This window comes from Daucus carota, chromosome 6, assembly GCF_001625215.2.
Source record: "Daucus carota subsp. sativus chromosome 6, DH1 v3.0, whole genome shotgun sequence".
In the NCBI taxonomy this organism is placed as follows: domain Eukaryota; kingdom Viridiplantae; phylum Streptophyta; class Magnoliopsida; order Apiales; family Apiaceae; genus Daucus; species Daucus carota.
In genome coordinates, this window is record NC_030386.2 from 31065940 (window position 1) to 31085918 (window position 19979).

Sequence of the window (19979 nt, forward strand, 5' to 3'; positions counted from 1 at the left end):
TACAAAACTTTTACAATTTGCCGCTAGTTGTATAAACTTAAATATATTATATTTTTAAAAAAAAACAAAACAGTTGTAATGCATTCCGTTGGATCCTTTTAAAATGGAGGGCCTAGATTTGGACTCCAAGACTCCAAGAAAATATAGGATCCCAAATAACTTTTGTCTATATATATATATATATATATATATATTAGGGTTTGTCCATTTTTAAGTAATCGGGAGAAAATATAGTCGGTTGAATAAAATAATTTAATTAAAATTCAATCCATTAATACTAAAATACTAATAAAATGATTTTAAAATTTAAATTATAAATAATAAATTATGAGGTATATACCGCCCGTGCTTCGCACGGGTTAAAGGCTAGTATATATAATAAGCGTAAGGGAGATAATTTGGTCGCATGGTCCTATTGTCCAAAAGCTTATCATCCGTTATATCGTATATTGAACAAATAAGCACCGTTAGATTAGAACAAAATTAAATTCTGTTCTATAAGGAAACTGACATTTACTTGCATGTTTGTAATTCCTTTTTTAATCCAAAACAAATTCTGTCTTTCATGTGTTTTTGGTTTTTTTTTTAATCCAAAATACATACTTCCTACAAATTTTAATTGTAGAATCTTACAAATCACATCGTCACAAAATTATTTTTATCCCATCGGATCGCATATTGAACAAATAAGCACCGTTAGATTAGAATAAAATTTACTTCTGTTCCATAAGACAACTGATATTTACTTGCATGTTTATAATTCTTTTTCTGAATCAAAAACAAATTCTGTATTTCACATGTTTATGATTTTTTTTAATCCAAAATAATTAATAAGTCCGATTTATGTGAGGAACTAATACAAATTTTTTTTATTAATCCAAAACAAATTCTACCATCTTATTGCATGTTTATGATTCATCTTCTTAATTCAAAACAAATTGTGTTTATCAATTTTAATCTCGAACCATTAAAAATTTTAGAAAAATATTTAAATCACATTATAATAATTCTAATATAAAATACATTTGTAAATATAATCTAATAGGAGTTGACGTCACATATTCTACTTAAAATAATTTCAAATTTGATAGAAAGAATTTAATAGTTTGACATGATACATATAATTTTAATTTATTATTTATATATTAAATTTTTTCACACCATTTAAAATATATTTAAAAAGTTTATAAATAAACAAAAAGCTCCCGTGCCGGGCTATAGGCTAATTATGAAAATAGCTACATCTAATATAACATCAGCACTGGACTTGCTCTTAGGCGTAGTATAGAAGAGGCTTATAATTTAAGCATACTCCGCAATTTCCTAATTTTGACATGCGTAAATTCTTGTTGTCAAGTGCAGAGTGGCTAGCTACATACTAACAAGCTAGGTTAGGTGTCTTGAGCTCCTCTGTTATAAGTCCCTTTTAAACTTGCATTTACATCATCGATTTATTTTCAAACAGAAATCGGGCAGATTCATTTGACATGTGATCCAGCTTTTTGTAAATCTGGCAAGTGTTTCATGTATAGCAGATCCTTTCCTACTCAAATTACGAAACTCGTTTGCTTTTGGTTAAGAACATTGTCCCCATAAACACTAACGGTATGTATTTTCATATATTAAATTTGGCTGATAAAAAAATATAGTTGGCTTGTAAATGAAATCAGCCAATATTGCTAATAAAATGTACTAATTTTTTTTTTTGATTTATTAAATAAATTCTAATTAATTTTTAAAGGGACTTTATCAATTAATCTGATTAAAAATTTCAGATTTATCTTAATAGCTCTCAATAAATCATGAATCAGTAATCATGCTTACGGAAGCAATTACTGGAATGAAGCTTTCTTTATCCTTAAACTTGACAAGTGGAATTGCTCCCAAAAAATTACAGCAATCCAGTACGTATAGAGATTCAATTTATTGAAAAGTCTCGTTAAAATTTTAAAATAAATATTTTAAAATTTTAATCAATCATATACCAAACTACTGAATATGCTCTATCGAAAAAAATTTGATAAATCATGAATGAATCAGTAAATCAACCAATTAAGTTCGTTTCCCCGATTTTTACAACCATACCGATACTTGCAAAATCACGGATAAACTGCTTTAACTGAAACAGAAGAGATTGTATAAAGGTTTTCAGTCTTAGTCCCTCATAATATTATAAAGAATCAGGGAAAATCTGATAGAAGTGTAAGCAACATAATCCAAACCAGATCTGTCGTAGTCGCTAACAATGAAACCAAAGTTTCAAAGAAAAAATATAAAACAATAAAAATAAAGAAATGGGGGATATCCTCTCAGACAAATGCCTCGTTTCGTCGTCAGGGTTGAATGGATAAATCGGACTCGTCATCTGTGTTCATCATCACTGAGAATATCCTCCCCGTATAATCAAAATTAATAAGATATGCAGTAAGTTACTACTAAATTAAAAACACCAACAATAAAAAAAATGACAAATCAAATAACAAGAAGAAAAGAGAGAAGCTGCGATGTGATGGAAATCTTTGCAGCATAACCTTCATTATATAGGCAGGCGTGAGGCGGCCATCTCTCTTTAGGGTTTAAGGGTTTGTGATTTTGTGCAAATTACAAACATACCCCTCTTTTTTGAAGGCTTGAGGCATAAAATCAGCCCGTATATTAAAAAGAAAAATAAATAAATAATTGTCCGTAATTTTTTTTATTCGAGCTAACAACTGCCTTGCACTCTTGCTTCTTGTTTCTCTTACCTTTTCTTCATAAAAATAAATAGCTATTTAATTGAAAACAATTGATATGCCAGAACAGTTAAAATTAATGGAAAAGAAGTTGCAAATTCGGATTTGATGTTTATTAAGGTAGGTAGTTTTTATTTTTGATATATTGTAAAAGGTAGTTTTGAAACTTTCTTCCGATATATCCGAAACTAAAAAAAGTAATTATTATTTTTAATATTTTTAAAATTAAAATCATAATATAAAACTTTCTTCTAATAATTTTGACACTAAAAAAGGTAGGCAAATTTTATTGTTGATATTTTGAAAAAGATAATTCTAAAACTTGCTTCCAATATATCCGAAACAAAAAAAAAATTGATTTAAATGTTTGATATTTTTCATTTAAAAATTTTAAAAAAATTAGAAAAATAGAACAGATAGGTACCACCTAAGCGCTCATCGCTTCTCCTTTATATAAGTATACTGGATATTGATTATATTTAACCAATTTCTAAAATCTGTTAACAAAAAATTTTAACAATATTTATAGCCATGTTGACATTGCACGCTTGTGTTTGTCTATCTTTTTGCCCATCAATTTAATTAGTTAATTAAAAAATCCCAATCAATTTAGTCCATAAATTAAGGGTTGATGCGAAGGAATTTAGGCAACTAATTTGAGATGCCGTCAGGTGATACTTGTTTAAATTGGACTGTATGCTCTATAGTGTCTGGCTGTCTGCAATCTACAAAAATTTAGCTGAAAAAAATGGTGTTGATGTAGAACTATTAATTATACACCATGCCCAGGGAGGAAACAAGCGGAAAATTTCAAGATCTTTACGCAGAAGGCCTGGCCCAAGTTTGGAAGTTCTCAACTTAACAATACTAGACGTATCATGTAGCTGTAATTTCAAATTCTGACAAGTCATATGTTCAAACAGATACCCAACTAGAGATTTGTTACTTCATCAACCATTTCAGCACTGTAAAACCAAATCTCATGACATATCTTCTGACTTGGGCATTGATATTAAAAGTTTAAGAACAAGATTTACAACTCTTGGAATGGATTAGTAATTCTCGGCAACAGGCCTAGAAGGAAAGAGCCTTTGAAGAAAAGTCAGCAATGACCACAGGCAAACCATACCAAGGACCTGAAATGTCACCATCATAGAGACCAGAGCTCCACTTCTTTCCAGAACTTGTGGGGTTACTGGAAGTCCCTTCATTGCAAACATTAGCTTTTCAATGAGTTGAGCTCCTTTGGTTAACTGGTATATCCTGTATACCTGCAAAATATTCCAAAGTTTTGTTAGTCAGGTCACATTAGTCTCAGGTACCATATATCAGTTGCAGATATCAAATACCTCGAATATAATAGGCACCAGAGGCCAACAAGATGATCCATGCTTGTCTAAATATTTCTCAAATGCAAATTGTGCGAGGCAACCAGATAGGAAAGGAGCAACTGAAACAAATCCTGGTAAGCCAATCATTGGCCAGGTGACATAGACAACAAAGAGAGGAGCAAAAACTTTAAAGCCCATAGTGAAGAATGCAGATGATAAGTATCCTTTAAGACCTGTAATTAGGCCCCACCTCTTTGAACTATACTGAAGGTATGGTCTTTGAGTGCTATCAGTCACGTTTAAATATGTTGCCAGCCCAATGTAAAATATGACCTCTGAACAGATCGCACTCACAATATCTGCAAAGCAGTAAAAATCAATGGTGTGCAGACAAAGACAATCAAGTAAATTCTCTGGATACAACATGAGTAAAGCAATCTATTTAGATATAACTTGCTTTCATTCTGTATCTCTTAAGTTTATTCGTTGTGACAGCCTATGATACTCGCTGTGTGAGGATATACGCCATCTACTTGATATATTCAAACATACTGAGCCAAGGCCGAGATTAAACTATTGACAGCTTAAATACCACTTATGTAAGAGCTTGCTCATCTACAGACCCACAGTTAACCTTCAAACAGGCAAGCGACCATGGACACGCACAAACAGCTTGTCTTTAAATCTAGATTCTTGCTGGTGCCGTGGTTTATTACAAATGATCTGTCTACATTTAACTACATTTATCAAAAAGCCTAACAATATTACAAAAAATAAATAATGATGAATGTGAGGAACAATATTCTTCATAACCTACTTCCCAGCCAACTATAACAAATCTTCTCAGCTTAATTTGCCATTCAGCTTCCAAACCAATCAGCCAAGCTACAGTACCCTACTTGCACTAGTTCCTATGGGAATACGAATTGTTTGCATTTGTTTCCACTAGAGTACAGATAAACACTCCTGAATAAAGCCTTCTTTTAGCCAACTCACTCCGTTGTTACCCTTGAGGCCAAGAGAAATGGTAAAATGAGAAATAATCAGTTATAAGAAAATAAGATTTCTCTTAGTTTCATATAAACATATACACCCCTTTGGTTTAGGAAACTTATTTCTAATGGTGAATTACTGCAGCATTGTCTAGGCCATAATACCTCGAACAAGTACCTCTGTTCAATTTCCACCATGCCCACCAGATATCATCCCACTTAAAGTATAAATTTTAAGGGCACAATGTTGAGGAGTAAACATAGAGAACTGAAGATAATTGCTTTTAGGTTATGAATGATGGACAAAAACTTTATTCTGATTGGTAAGTGCAAAATCTAAATTATTTCTAAGAAAATCATACAATGGATCATTGGTCTAATATAGCTTGCAGCAATCCACTATTTTAAAATACAGTTCATCAAGAACATAGCGCCTAAGTAAGAGATGTGCATATCAATTCACACTAGATAGACTCATACAAAAAAGACACATCCATTGCAAAGTCGTGATAACAACAAAAACTTATAAATAAAAACTGGTGAAACCAAAATGCATCAAGAAAAACTGTTAAAAGATGTACCAGAAGTCAGCTCACTATCAAAGAAACCATCAATTGCTATTGCAAGAAACTGCGGAATCACCAGAGATAAAATAAGTGCAACAGGAGCCAAAACCCAGAATACCGAACTAGCACTTTCATTGAATGGTGCAGACTCCAGCTTTCCTTCCTCAACCGATTGATGAGTTAATCCAATGAATGAAATAGAACCTGCTTTGCCGCGAAATGGTTCGGCCCCAGAAACTCCAACATCTTTCTGTTCCGTGGAACTCAAATCAACCTCTTGATTAGAAGTTGAAGCAGATCCAGTAAATCCTCTTCTATAGGTCAGAAGTGAATACTCATTTATTCTCCTCCTCGATGCCGACACCATCAGAGATACTGAAAAAAGCTTCAGGCAAACAACATCAGTGCATTTGAATTTTAAGAAGGGTACATGGCAGTTTTATAGAAACCGTAATATACTCATTCTCTCTTTCATTAGTTTCCTTTTCACTACTATTTGCATCATTTTAAGTTCCTCAAAAGCAAAAGCAAAACCTTAAGCTCATCTAAAATATAGTCATAGACGCAACAGTTTAATATCGAGCTTGTTTACATTTCCTGCAAAATATTTACAATGACTCCTTTCGGTTGGAAGGAATACAATAAGCAGAAATGAAACCATACGCTATTTTGCAGGTACAAATTCAAATTTTCATTCCTTCCTACATTCAATTATTAGAAAATCTAAAATAGAGCTCAATCCAACAACTTCGGAAATAAATACCCCATCTACTCAATTCCTTCACAAATCTCTATTATTCTATTCCCAATTTTTAATTTCATTCCTTACATATCCCATTCTCTCTTAACCAAACCAAGTAGTAATAGAGTTTGAACAGAGAACATACATCTGGATGACTCATCAAACCCAGGAAGAAATCGACTCCTCTTGGGAGTTAAGCTTCCAGCTTTATTTGTAGCCAATGCCTAAAAACAAAACATTAGAAGAGAGAGAGAGAGAGAGGGGAAATACAAGAAAAAACTGGCTTACAGTGTGAGAAGAGAAGTGTGAGGCATTAGTAACGATTCTTGGGGCTGGATTCTGAAGACAACAGCAACCCCATTGCAATCCCATTTCCCCAAGCTCACCTTTTGTCCGAGAGTGAATTTTATCTTGAGACCACTTAGCTGAGTTCTTAAACCCTAAACCCTGTGGAGTTTTTCCGCCTCAGTCCAGGGCTTGACAAAAGAAATTGACCGATAATGAGTAACCCGACCCACTGGTCCGTCTGTACAGTAATTTAGACCCCAAAATTGTCTGTGACGTTCGTTTTGATTAAATTAATTTAAAATTTTAAAAATATAATAAATTACTTATTTGAATGATGTCACTACTGAAAATATCGATTTTTAATATATTTCTAATCTTAAATATTATTATATAATTTAAGCCGTGAGCTTAGAGCAAGTGCAATGGCAAGCCCAAGTGCTCTGCCATTTCTATCCTTTTTCCTTGACACGTAATCAAAGGTGGCCTCTTATAAAAACTGGGCAATACACTCCAGCCCAGGTTCATAAGATTATCAAATTTATAGTGTATAACTTGTATAAAATATGAATAAAACAAAGAAAGTCAGGAAAAGCTGCTCGAGTTGGCCAGCCCAGGAACACGGGCCTGGCCAACTTCTCTCCTCTTCTCCAGCGCTTCAAAAACAAACAGGTCCCTGCCTCTCTCTTCCACATCAGCAGTTGGGCTCTGCATTGGACTTGCTCTTAAAGCCCACGCCACGTTCTTAACTTTCTTTTAAATTTGGATTCTGGGTTAAATTTATTGTATTGTCCCAAATTGATGTACGAAGTTAAAATTTAAAGTATTTGGATTAAATGTGTGCTCCAACTATGTTCCGGTGGCACGTGTTAAAGTTAAAGTATGCTCCAACTATGTTCTAGTGGTACCTTGTACCACTGGGATATCCAACAAATACCTGATTTTTTAGGCAGTATGTTCTAAACCAATTTTCACAATAAAATATTAACTTTCTACCATTTGAATGAATCTCTCCTCTTACCTTTTCACTTCCCTCCCACACTAATTCAAATAAATTATTAATTTAATAATAAAGCACAATTACATATTGTTAGAGTTCATGTATCAAAAAAATGTCTTATATCACTGAGACACTATTTTTTATTATATTTTTAAAGCACTTCTAAGAATATTGTTGGACTTGCTATAAAACTAGCACTCCTGATTTTATTTTGCATTCCAACGGTTCAGATTACAACCAAAGACATTCATGTAAATCGTTTATTGTAAATCAGAAAATGCATATCTTGTATGTTATCTTGAAATACTTCTATTAAGTATATTAAGTATTGAGAGGAGTTTTGCTAATAGTGTTTGGATTACTACTTTTTGAAAGCCTCAAGGAAACTATGTGGGCCGGCTTGTCGTGTATCGTGTGATTTGTGGGCTGTAGATAAGAAGGAATCCAACTATTTTTTTAATCGTGATCGTATTCGATAGATTTGCAATTTGATATTTTAAAATTTTAACTTAAAACATAACTCTAACAGAGTATCATTTTTTCTTTGGGGTCAAGTAAGAACACTGAACACATACTTTAGAAATATCGAACACATGCATTGCCTTTTGCTTTCCGATTTATGCTCTTGTTGTTTTCTTTATTCCTTTTTTGACTCTAAAAATTCCTATTAATCAACATAATTTTCAGGGAATAAAACAGACAATACTAATTTATCAATTTTACTCTTTACAATAGACGTGACCGAGAATCTGGAACAATTTAAAGCGTAAAACTGGCCTACCGCCTACCTCCACAGTTACTCAATAATTAAAATTTAAAGTTAAGCCTATCATCTACTCGTATCAATCCATTGAACACATGATCTGAACAGCTTTACTTGAACTTCTAGTTTGGGGATGAATTTGAAAGCAGGAACTACAAAAATAGAAACTACACTTGATAAGTAGGTGGCTAGTACTGGGTACAAACCTGCTGCGCCAATTTCGGATTTCGGATCGTGTCAGATCTTACCGATTATTACACCATGCATGCCTTTATCCCAGACCATACAATCATGTTTTACAACGCTGCGTTTCTAGTTACAACATTTAAAACGAAGAGGCTAGACACAAGCAAAAAACTCAAACCGACACTGTACAAGAGTAGCTAGCTAGTAGCGCTAAAAAACTAATCAAGCAAACAGATTGTTAAGTCATTCGGTAGTGCGAGTAGTTGATGTTCTGGAACATTAGTTTTGTTTTGCGTTATTTGCGTACCATCGCGATTTAATCACGGCTTGCGGCAGTTGTATTCTTTGCAGAAGGGAAGAAGGAGCCGAGGAGAGCTCGGAACTTGTTGACTCGCTTCCGGTGGCGAATGCGGCGGAGGACGGCTTCCTTGGTCAGTGTACCCGGTGCATCATTGGGATCGCGCTTCAAATGCAATTGACTGCTCACAATTATATTAAGCTCGTCTTCATCATCATCATTCTTATCTTCCTCATTTGATGGAGGATTTGTTGAAATTATCCGAGACATGAATCAGGTAGTGTTATGTATGTTTTATATAATTAGTGCAGTGTCCGCATCATTATATAGATAAATAACCTTACTGAATCTTCGTATGTGCACACATTTTTGTTTAACTTTCTATGTACATGATACACGATGCAGTACTTTGACGTTGTGTTGGGCAATGTAATGAAATTTAAATAATGCATGCGTGAATGCGTTATAAGTAATTATATACTCCTTCCGTGTCATTTTAACTGTTTTTTTAGAATTTGGTTGTTGTTCCAAAATAAATGACTCTTTCCTTATTTTCATACATTAGTAGGTGATTTTCAATTTTGCCCCTCATTAATGCCGTTTATATTTTCTATGCAATACAAAAAATAATTTGGTTTGACTTTGTGAGGGGTACCTATGTAAAAGTATTCAAATAAGCACCTCAATAAATATAAAAATTGGTTTGTGTGCATTTCTCTAAAAAAGCAGTTAAAATGGGATAAAATGGGACAGAGGGAGTATAAATTTTCCTTTTTTCCTATTTTCTCCTCACATTTTATAATAAAATTCACATTGTAAATTTGAAGATGGATATTTAACTATTAAATTTTCTCAAATTTCATTATAATAATTGTACGCTAATTCAATTCCTTCAAAAAAACTTTTCATTTCTATTCAGTCATTTATTTCGGTCGATAACCTCACCAAACACAACCATTAATAACTTTAGAGTTAATTACACTTTGTAACACCTAAATTTGCTCCAAACGCAGTTTAGTACCTAAACTTTAAAACGTGATAATATGCACCCTACACTTAACATTCGCGTGCAAGTTGTAACCCTTGGTCACTATTCCGTACAAACTTGCTGTTAACTTTAACTGTCTGAGAGGTAACACTGTGTATATTAGTTTCTAACAGCTACTTTACCCCTTTTGACCCCTCAAAGTTTATGTATTATAATTTGAAATTATTTCTGAACACACACAACGATGTAAAAAAATTAAAATAATTTTTAAAATATGTATTTATTTTAAAATTTTAAAATAAGTTACATCGTTTATGTAAAAAATAAATAAATTTTCAGATTCTAAATCTAGATACATATTTTAAAAATTATTTTAAATTTTTTTACATCGTTATGTGTGTTCAGAAATAATTTCCATGTTTTAAAGTTAAGGTAATAAAGAGCAAATCTAGGGATTACGAAGTGTCATTAACTCGTAACTTTACTAGTGCTACACTAACATTTAGTTTACCGAGGCATTATAAAGACTAGCAATCTGGCCCGTGCTTCGCACACTGGTGACGTTTGAATTTTTAATTTTAAATAATTAATTGTAATGTGTTTTTAATTATAACATTAACTAATAAAAATATAATAGATTCTCATAGTGTTACGAATCACAGTTGTTAGTCCGTGACCCACAATATAATATTAATCTTTGAGTTTAACGAAATTAAGTTTAATTCATTGGACGGAACTGAATATCAGATGCTTTAGGAGCGTTAGTCTTAAAAACTTTATGCCAATAAATATAGTAAAGTACCTGCAGATACATGGCAAGATTGTTTCCACATGTATGCTAAAAAAATCTGAATTTTGAACAGAACTTGAGTTTAATGAACTGCACGAAACCAGTGGCTGAACATTGGAGAATACGCTCCAAGACAAATGAAAGAAATAATACTTCTTCTCGTGACAGAAGTAGTTCAGGAAATCTATAAGTTTATAAGTTTAAATTATAGTGCCCGTGTTTAGCGCACGGTATTTTTATTATGTTTTTCTAATTAATTTTAACATCATTTTATTATGATTAACGCAATATTTGCATTTTTTACTATTTTATTTTAAGTTTTTCGTCAATTAACATTTATATTAACAACTAATATTTAACTTGAACACAGTGTGTTGAACACATTATATCTATTTATATTTAAATATTAATATGCATAAATTTAGATTCGATTTTTGTCAATATCAAATAATTTTTTTTATTTCAATAACATTTTTTTTAAAAGACTTGCTGGAAATTTCAAAAAAATTGTATAATAGCTATTGTTAAATTAATATAAATATATCGATCATCAAACATGTGCGCGATAAAACTAATAATATTAACCAAGATTAACAATGTTGAAGCATAATCGACTTATTAGACATTAAAAATTAAAATTGCGGAAAATGAAGAGCACATCTCAACGACCATATGCTTGAAATATTTGTATATGCTTTAGATGATAAAAATAGAAGTCGGATATTTGATATTGACATTTTTAATATTTTTTTTTTGCATAGGAAGGTATTATTTTGGATGATACTGTGAAAAAAATAAGTGAGACTTTAATCTTGGTTGGTTTAAGAAAATATAATTTTTAATTACTTGTTTTTCTCTAAAATTTATTGAAAATTACACGCCTATCTATATTTATAAAACAAATGTTTTTAAATTATTTTGTAGAATAAATTTAGCCTAAGAAAAAGTTTTGCTGAAAAATTTAATTAATTTTGATCATAAAATTATTAACACTATTCAAAAACTATAATGTTATAATAACTATATAATCAAATATTTTTATAAAAAGTCTTATAATATGAGAAAATATGATTAAAAAAAATCAAAGATAAATCAAGTACAATTGCTGCCACATAAATTCTTATACTGCATATTGCATATAGTGATCACCTTAGGTTAAATTAACCCCAATATGAAAGTACAATTTAATCTATGTAACCAGAGGTCCTGCTTATCAGGCATACTACCAGAGCAAAGAAACAAAGACAATTCTCACAACTTTCACTAAAGACCGGCTTTACTATTGTTATTCTTGATCAGCCTGCTTTGGACACTTCAGAACAACTCCCACATGCACTTTGCAACTTTTCATGCCCACCAACTTCATGAGTATTCAAAAAATTTGAATCCCTAGCTGCTAATCATCTCATCCCTGGTGAAACCAGTTTCCTCAGCAACCACCTATTAATCTTAAATTTCATCCTATGTAACTATACACTATTATCATATCCCACTATGGCTGTCTATGAAATTCCTCATTTGTTTCTTTAGTTAAGTAATTCCAAGCCAGTAGAGCTGCCCCAACTGCAGGATCAACCTAGATAATCATGAGTTCCATCAGCAGTAAGAATCATCAGTATCTTACGAATGTACTCTTCAAGGTAAAAACTTGAATATACAAAAAAGTAACTAAAAAAACACATAACCGATCTTTCTTGTTTTCTTCCAAAAAGAAAGAAGATGAGTTCTTTCTTTTTTGATCACTTAGGACCCGTGTGAGAAGAAAATCCAGCATTTATATATAAGTATACAGTGAGAGAGTATAGAAATATACAGAGAAAGAGCCTATCACTTGCTAGACCATTCTTTTTCTAGATAGCTAACACCATGGGCCATGGTAGTTCCCTAAGCCTGGAGTAACATGCATAACAGTATAAGCTTAAGGACTCCATCCAATTATCCAATTATAACTGATCAATTATATAGATCAAATGTAGAAAAACTTTATTACTGATTTATCATGACAGATCAACACCACCAAAGCAATCAGGAGACTATTTAATTATAAATCAAAATCCATATTCAACATTTGTAATACAACTTTACTCACAATAATCAAAATCCATAGATCTGAATTGTTGAAATAAAACTTTACTCACAATAATAATCAAGAAAAAGATGAATAAAACTTAAAATCAAACAAAATAATGATAAGGGTAACTAAAATTACAAATGCATCACTTAACTTTGAGCTGACTAAATTAAAAAGTCATGATTATATTGAACTATGCATCAGAAAATAAGAACACGTGATCTATAAATACCTGATGCCTGGCTTGAACCTATGAATCCCTTCTGTGTAATTCCAGTTGGACTTTGAGTCCCGAGCCTGTCTTGAAAACCTGTTATGTCTTAAAAGTAAACATGGATAATAAGATTTACAAACCATCAAAGTTATAGTTCTTTAAATTTAAAATGAACTACTATATCATCTCCTCATCAAATACATGGCTGGTGAAAAAAATAGATAATAACTTGATGCAGTCCTCGACTACAAAATGAAACGATGCGAGACAAATGTTAGGCCAATAGCAGCTTCTACTATCATCACTGTTTCAGAATTCAGTGTCCTGCATAATTTAACTATCCGTCTCTACATAATATGTTCTGCATTTTATTTTCTTTTTCTTTTCATTTCTTCCAAGCTGACCATAATACTTCACAACACAGGGCACGAGAAGCATGCAACCAAAATAGAAGGTCAATTCTAAAATCTGGAAATACATCATTAAGTAACGCAATATGTGTAGATAATTCATAAATATATTTGCACTTTCTGTAAATTCAAAGATTAGGACTAACACAATCAATTCTGATGACCATTTTATATGCATAAAATGGTACTAATTCAATAGCAGGTCACAGGCCCTTTTAGTCCTCCTAGCTGTTGATTTTAACTTGAGTCCAGTATAAAATTTTTACATTTAAAGCTGCAATTGAAAAAGAATAAAATGTGACTTCCGATTCTCTGAATAAGAGTTTATGGTTTAGGCTTACAAAATATTTTACATTTGCAGGCCTAAATTTGAAGAGTATAGTGCCAGCTACAAATATATGATCTACTGTTTTCAAGGATCTAAGTTAATCACTAAACAAAGAAATAAACTAACTAATTTGAATCATGATGATTTGATACTTGGTAATAAATTGATGGTTAATGTTTGCTGCTAAAACTGCCGATACAAAACTATTGACAAAATAGGGTGAAAATATCACAATCAAACACATAAAAGCCATAATTTGGAGAGTTTTAGCATCAAAAAAGAACATTACTTGGTGTTGGAGTTGATACTTTAGATAGATCAACGCCATGTAGCCGTCTCTGTGATGGCGTCAAAAAATCATGACTACAACCAACAGTGGTAGTGCCTGAGCAGAAAATTGTTAATCATAAATTAAGATTAAAAACTATATCGCAAAAGTTATAGTTTGTGTGAAAAAGAATTCTAAAGTTAAAAAGTAATCTATTCTAATGAGTCGTGGACATGATTCTTACTCCAATTTTCTGTCCAATTTGGTAATTCAGTTTCTTCTTTCAGATCTTTAAATAACTACTCTTGGTGCTGCTAAATATTTGTTATTTTCTCAGTCTGAATTGAACTTTTTAGGATGCCTTTCTCATCCTAATCTTGTGAAACTGGTTGCATACTGCTGGGAGGACAAAGAGCTACTTCTTATCTATGAATTTATGCAAGAAGGGAGCTTGGAGAACCACTTTGCTATTATCAAATCTACTCAAGAAAGAAACTAAATTGTTGAAACGAAGTTGATTGCCTAATGCGGTACAACAAAGACAGGGAAACTAACCTGAAGGTCCGCTTGAAACCGGTCCCGTATTTGGATCATTGCTTTCAGTCGATTGAGGAACATCATATTGAGGCAGAAAACTATTAGACATAGAAGAGGAGTTCGGCATGTGACAACTCTTTCGTCCTGAAACGGTGAGGATTTATTATGCTCCAACGTTTATTCACGAAAACAACAACGAAGAAGAAGACAGAGGACCCAAAGGTGCACGCTTACTACCTGTTCGTGATTAAGCCGGATAATACATTCAACATTACAGAAGAATTAAACATTAACGAAGAAGAAACAGACACAATACACACCTTTTTGCTTCATTGAATGCTAGGAGGACAGCGAGGGTGAAATTTGAATTTTAAATGAAGAAGAAAGAGTGTGAAACATGGTTAAATTTTCAATCCATCTTATATGATGTGAACACGCACAGAGATGATTTAAAAAACCAGTCTTACTTTTGAATTATATACTTTTTTTAACAAAAGTGTACTGATATATGGAAAACAAAGTGGAAAACAAAGGTATATATGTACAAAAGGAGAAACCTGTACAACTCAGATTCATGGACTACAAACGCTGGTGATCAAGTAGTACACTCGACCCGACTTTAGAAATAGTCCAGAGATTAGGCCATTAGTAACTATGCAGATCATAAAATATGTATACAAATGTCTGCTTTGGGCCTAACCTACATTTCAGAACTTCAAACTTATCAATCACTTATATCATAACTCCTCTGCAAAATGAACATGAAAAAGGCTAAGAAAAGTAAAAACTGTATACAGTGCAATAACATACGGTTGGATCCAGCAGATTGAAAACTACACCGGACAAATTAATACAAAAAATTAAAAGGTTTAATGGACTAAAATCTATTATTAAAATCTTCAAAATAAGGGTTTACCATTACTTCCCGCACATGCAGTATGTGAATTGGGATCGACATTTTCGATGTTCTCATTGTTTACATCACCAGGCACTCGATTTTCGTTAACACCATGTCTCCTCTGGACTACATAATGAATCAGAAAATATAAGGAAGATGGACCCTCAAAAAACAATACATAATGAAGAAACGCATCAAAGACGGACTAAAAAGCGAATGTCAGAAAGGTTAAAAAAAACTCACTATCCCAGATAGAAGGCGGCGAAACAGGACACGGCAGATCTTTTCCTACCTGTTTGATAAATATCTATGAAAATCATGACAACTACAACATAATAAAACATCATAGCAACTGCTTACACTCCGATGAAAACAGAAGATGGCTTCAGTTCGATGTCCCCGCTGAAGAATTTGAATTAATGTCGCTGCAGAAGAATTTGAATTAATGTCCCTGCTGAAGAATTTGTATGGCTCCTGGTTTACCCTTGCCAGCACATTGGCGTGCCTTGCCTCTAGAACGATCACCAGGATGCACCCCATGTCTCTTTTTATTTTAGCTTTCAAATATATATCCATCCTCAAACGATAAGCCGATGTCAAAATCTTTTTAAACCACAGGGAACCCATTTTGTTGCCTCTGCTTCCTCCACTTTTTAACAGATTCAATCTTGTTCTTCTTTTCCTTAGCCCTCTATTTTTGTTTCTAGCTTGGACTGGTTTTGACATCTTTTTGTTCTCTCTAGCCTTCTTTCTCTCCTCTGCTTCCTAGATTCTTTTTTTTTTCCTGCCAAAAGCCGTCTCTAGCATTTTCCATGTGATGATCACTTTTCACCATTTCAGCATAATAATCTGTAGGCCTTCAAAAATAAATATTCATTAAATTTCAATTTCGTAAAAGCTTCTCTAGTATTGTCAAGAGCTTGGTTATAAAAGGATAGCTCTTGGTTCAGGTCGTCATTCACATCCACCTCTTTCTTTTGACTATAATCAAGAGTAAACTTGTGTATCCAATCAACATTCTCTGGCCAGCTGACATTCCAAAGTTTATCAAGTAGGATAGCTCTGTCATATACTGCCGGATACACTTAGCTTTATATCACCATCATCCTCTTCAGATTCTAAATTTGCGTGAAAAACTTCCACATCAAGAATATCTACAGATTCTACATCTTGGTCAGAAACTTCTACATCGTCTTCAGATTCTATGTTTTGGTCAGAAACTTCCACATCCAGATCTGCTAAGTCAGCATTCTTCACTGCCTCCTTATCAGACGCCTTCCGTCCTTTGTGAACCATCATCATGTAATAAACCTGGAAACAGAAGCTGGGAATTAATTGTTGCGGCAGAGAATGCAAGAGAAGCTGTGTAGTTGTAAGCCCTGCCTTTGAGGGCACAATTATTAATATGCGAGAACTTATCAAATACATCATTGCACATGCCTCAAAAATAATAAAATTGACACACATTTATACATCAATCTTTTATTGACTACTTAATTTAGAACCGAGTAAATTGATCTCTAAATAAACAAAATATTAGACCTCATCAAATAAATATTATCACGAAGGCCTCTCACTTAACTTAAAAATGAAATTGTAGAGCACGAATTTGGATTTTAAAAAAAAAGAAATTATAAGGACATGATCTTTAGGTTGCCTTTTTCCTCATCCCGGGCCAATTTTATTTACCAAACTTAATAAAAATACAGAGCAACTGAAAGAAGGCATAATATTATTTTGAGCAGGAGAACTCTATGTAGACCAATTATAAGAGTTTGTTTTTCGGAACCTATAATCCACATAAAATAAGGTCGTCAGAGCAGATGCACATGTTGTAAAGCACAATGAATAAATAATTTAACAGGATTGTACCAAATACCATATGCTAACAAAATTTAATATATATGCTCATCACCAATATAAAAACTATAGTTCTAACAATGCTCCAATAAAATCTTCCAAGATGACTTTGATTAAAGGTGTTTTATCAGAAGAATCCATATACATTAGCAACTACATCATTGGTTATAATAACCTGGAAGGAGAAACCTGCACTATAGTGGTTGGACTTAACATCCAGGTACAAATGTGTAATTCGAATTGCATATATGTACTCATAGACTTAATGACAAATAATATACCAGAAATTCATAGAGAAGTGGAGGTAAATCTACCTTCTCTACTCTTTCAATCTCTGTAAAAGCTCCTCTAAAATCCCATGATTTACCAACTGCAAGAACGATATGTCTGTAATAGACCATGTGATGTGCCCTAATAGTATCCATGAAAAACAAAACAGGAAAAGAATGAGTGTAAGTGATTTGGCCATATATATAGTATCTTTATCTTAAGCTCAAAAAACAACTGATACGTAATGTACCTTAAAGTCTTAAACCAACTTGCAGACTAATCTATATTTGAACCGTTTAAAGATAAAAGTGCCTCATAAAAGAAATGAAGAAACATAGTCTAGATATAGTTGGCCTACCTTGTCGTAGTAGGTTAGTCAGAAGCATTGTTAGAGGTATTTTTAAGCTTGTGCATAAGCTTCATTCTGTTGCTGATACTAAAGGAAGAGCTCTTTGGCCCAAGAATCAACAAATTCAGGCAATGTAGTACATCTGGAACAAAAAGCGAATCCTATCAGAAATGTGGAGATGTGAAGATACTTGCTCCTAATGTGCTTACTGCAGGAAAATTCAAAGGAGGTGAATTTTAATTGTAACAAACCGAAATCTGAAATACCAGTTTATATTACCAAGAACAAAATATAAAACTTTGTTTGATACAACAATGTGTTGTGAGATAATTAACAAAAAAATACAGTTATGCATAGATAATTATTTGAAGCATTTCTTCGAACAGTTGGACTATAATTTTAGTAAACACGAAGCAAAAAAAACAAAGAGTATAATCCAACCGAATCTGACGGATACATGATAATCTGCAAATCTTCAAGAAACTGAGACGAAACTTTTGAATTACACAAAACAGTTGTTGTTACTCACCAATCTGAGAAGAAGGAGATAATGGATAAAGAGGACACTACATTCGCCTTGTAGTACGACGAAACCCGTCTGATCCATTAAGCAAGAAAGATGAAGCGTGATCATGGAATGATGGAAATGGAAAGATAAGATACTTGCCTCATATATGATTCAAAATTGCCAGTAAAAAGATGATTAATGGCCCTTTCAGCGGGAGCAGTTTCTCGTGAAATAATTCGGAAAATAACTCCTGAGATTATGGGCTGACATAACAGACCATCAAATTCGAAAAATATTCTGGATCGCCCGCTCAATTTCGGATCCTCTGGTAATTAAAGCTGGAAGCAGTTGCAATTTGAACTGGGTCAGTACCCGTTATCTTGTGGATGATCCAAGCAGCTTGTTTATTTACGTGTAGCACCCTGGGCAGTATACAAAGAAAATAAAATGAAGGGCAGAAAAGGTCATTTGGCATATCCTTTGTATTCACAAATTAGGATTATATAGATATAGATATAGATATAGATATAGATATAGATTCTCTATGTTGGGCTTTTGTGTAAAAATAAACATGTATTGGACTTTGGTTTATAAACTGGAGATGAAGGTAATGCATGATCTTTGCACTACTGGACTCGCCCCATTTGTTACTCTCCAATTAGACTAACCTGTAAGCGGGTCGTGTATGAAAGTCGTTTGGACCATTTTTACTATACGTATTACTCTGCCTGTGGATTGTTCCCGGGGACCTTCCAGGCCTCTTCATCAACCGGCCCTAGTTGAAGTTCATCTGGTGAGTTAACTTTCGGGTAAACGAGACAATATTTGGCGCATGAACTTTAACGACAAATCTTATAATTATACTTTATTGATAGAATAACAATATATCTAAATTATTATTGAAGGGAAAAGAAAAGATGAGAGATAATGTAATTAACTTTTTATTATTAAAAATAATTTAAAACATGCATATGTAATGGTATTTAAAAAATAAGACATAATTTGATATTCTCGTATTCTAAGACACTCTTAAGAAGTTTGGAATTGCAAGTTTAAAAAGATAAAATTGATTCCTATTTTATTCCATTTTTCATTTTATAAATCAGGAGCACATTTATGTATGCGAATTATTGCATTTTCAATCTTTCGAAGTATGCTTTTGTCATTTTAAATAGCAGAAAGCATTAACAAAATTACAGCTCCAATAGATTATTAAAAACTTTTCAAAACCTTAACAGCGTCTTCTCTCTCCTCTCTTTTTAAGAGTCTAGCTCCCACTCTTAAGTTATATTTTATTCTAAAGTAATACAAAGACCCACTTTCTCTCTCCATTTTTGTATTGTACCCTATTTAATAAAAGTAATTTAATAGTAAAATATTGTCTAGGGAGTGAATATAAAGAGTGTTGTTGGAAATGAATGTACATTAATTTGTTAAGAGTCAATTTTTCGTATTATATTTAAAGAGTGGTTTAAGAGAGTATTGGAGATTCTCTAACTACCTTTACTTTTTTATCATTTCATGTTTCTAAATATATGTAAATATGTTTTGGGTTGTTTTCAAACGAATCGAAGACGCAACAGCTGCAGATAG

At 32.7% G+C, this 19979-nt stretch overlaps 2 protein-coding genes and 1 non-coding gene across 8 annotated transcripts; all 3 read right to left on the reverse strand.

Annotated features, from left to right (window-relative positions):
* Positions 1-2304: 2304 nt before the first annotated feature.
* On the reverse strand, positions 2305-2386 carry LOC135147519 (small nucleolar RNA SNOR75). Its single transcript, XR_010285092.1, has one exon. It is a non-coding gene; the product is annotated as a small nucleolar RNA SNOR75 (small nucleolar RNA).
* A 1080-nt stretch (positions 2387-3466) lies between these two features.
* LOC108224569 (uncharacterized) lies at positions 3467-6870 on the reverse strand. Its single transcript, XM_017399232.2, has 5 exons — positions 6652-6870; positions 6509-6587; positions 5637-5996; positions 4082-4422; positions 3467-4003 (listed from the first exon to the last, which is right to left on the reverse strand). The coding sequence occupies exons 1-5, from the start codon at positions 6733-6735 to the stop codon at positions 3785-3787; spliced, it is 1083 nt and encodes a 360-aa protein (XP_017254721.1). The 5' UTR covers positions 6736-6870; the 3' UTR covers positions 3467-3784.
* A 4928-nt stretch (positions 6871-11798) lies between these two features.
* On the reverse strand, positions 11799-17784 carry LOC135147320 (uncharacterized). 6 transcript variants are annotated; one of them, XM_064080375.1, is made up of 9 exons: positions 17574-17784; positions 16368-16710; positions 15760-16256; positions 15643-15691; positions 15418-15525; positions 14520-14645; positions 13986-14081; positions 12977-13063; positions 11801-12249 (listed from the first exon to the last, which is right to left on the reverse strand). In XM_064080375.1, exons 3-9 carry the CDS (start codon positions 16123-16125, stop codon positions 12245-12247), a joined length of 837 nt encoding a protein of 278 aa, XP_063936445.1. In that variant the 5' UTR covers positions 16126-16256; positions 16368-16710; positions 17574-17784; the 3' UTR covers positions 11801-12244. The 6 variants fall into 6 exon arrangements, 3 of the variants coding, with proteins under 3 accessions (XP_063936446.1, XP_063936445.1, XP_063936444.1); XM_064080376.1 differs by having other exon boundaries at positions 11799-12249; positions 12977-13054; positions 15760-16710; XM_064080374.1 differs by having other exon boundaries at positions 15760-16710.
* Positions 17785-19979: the final 2195 nt, after the last annotated feature.

What these genes read in the sequence shown, in the direction of transcription:
- LOC108224569 (XM_017399232.2), bottom strand. Translation starts at nt 6,735, where the DNA reads ATGGGATTGCAATGGGGTTGCTGTTGTCTTCAGAATCCAGCCCCAAGA. An exon ending in GTTTGATGAGTCATCCAGAT is followed by an intron (nt 5,997 to 6,508) that starts GTATGTTCTCTG and finishes AGCTTTTTTCAG; the next exon opens with TATCTCTGATGGTGTCGGCA. An exon ending in TGATAGTGAGCTGACTTCTG is followed by an intron (nt 4,423 to 5,636) that starts GTACATCTTTTA and finishes ACTGCTTTGCAG; the next exon opens with ATATTGTGAGTGCGATCTGT.
- LOC135147320 (XM_064080375.1), bottom strand. Translation starts at nt 16,125, where the DNA reads ATGTCAAAACCAGTCCAAGCTAGAAACAAAAATAGAGGGCTAAGGAAA. An exon ending in TCTTCTGTTTTCATCGGAGT is followed by an intron (nt 15,692 to 15,759) that starts GTAAGCAGTTGC and finishes TTTATCAAACAG; the next exon opens with GTAGGAAAAGATCTGCCGTG. An exon ending in GGTTTCAAGCGGACCTTCAG is followed by an intron (nt 14,082 to 14,519) that starts GTTAGTTTCCCT and finishes TTTTCTGCTCAG; the next exon opens with GCACTACCACTGTTGGTTGT.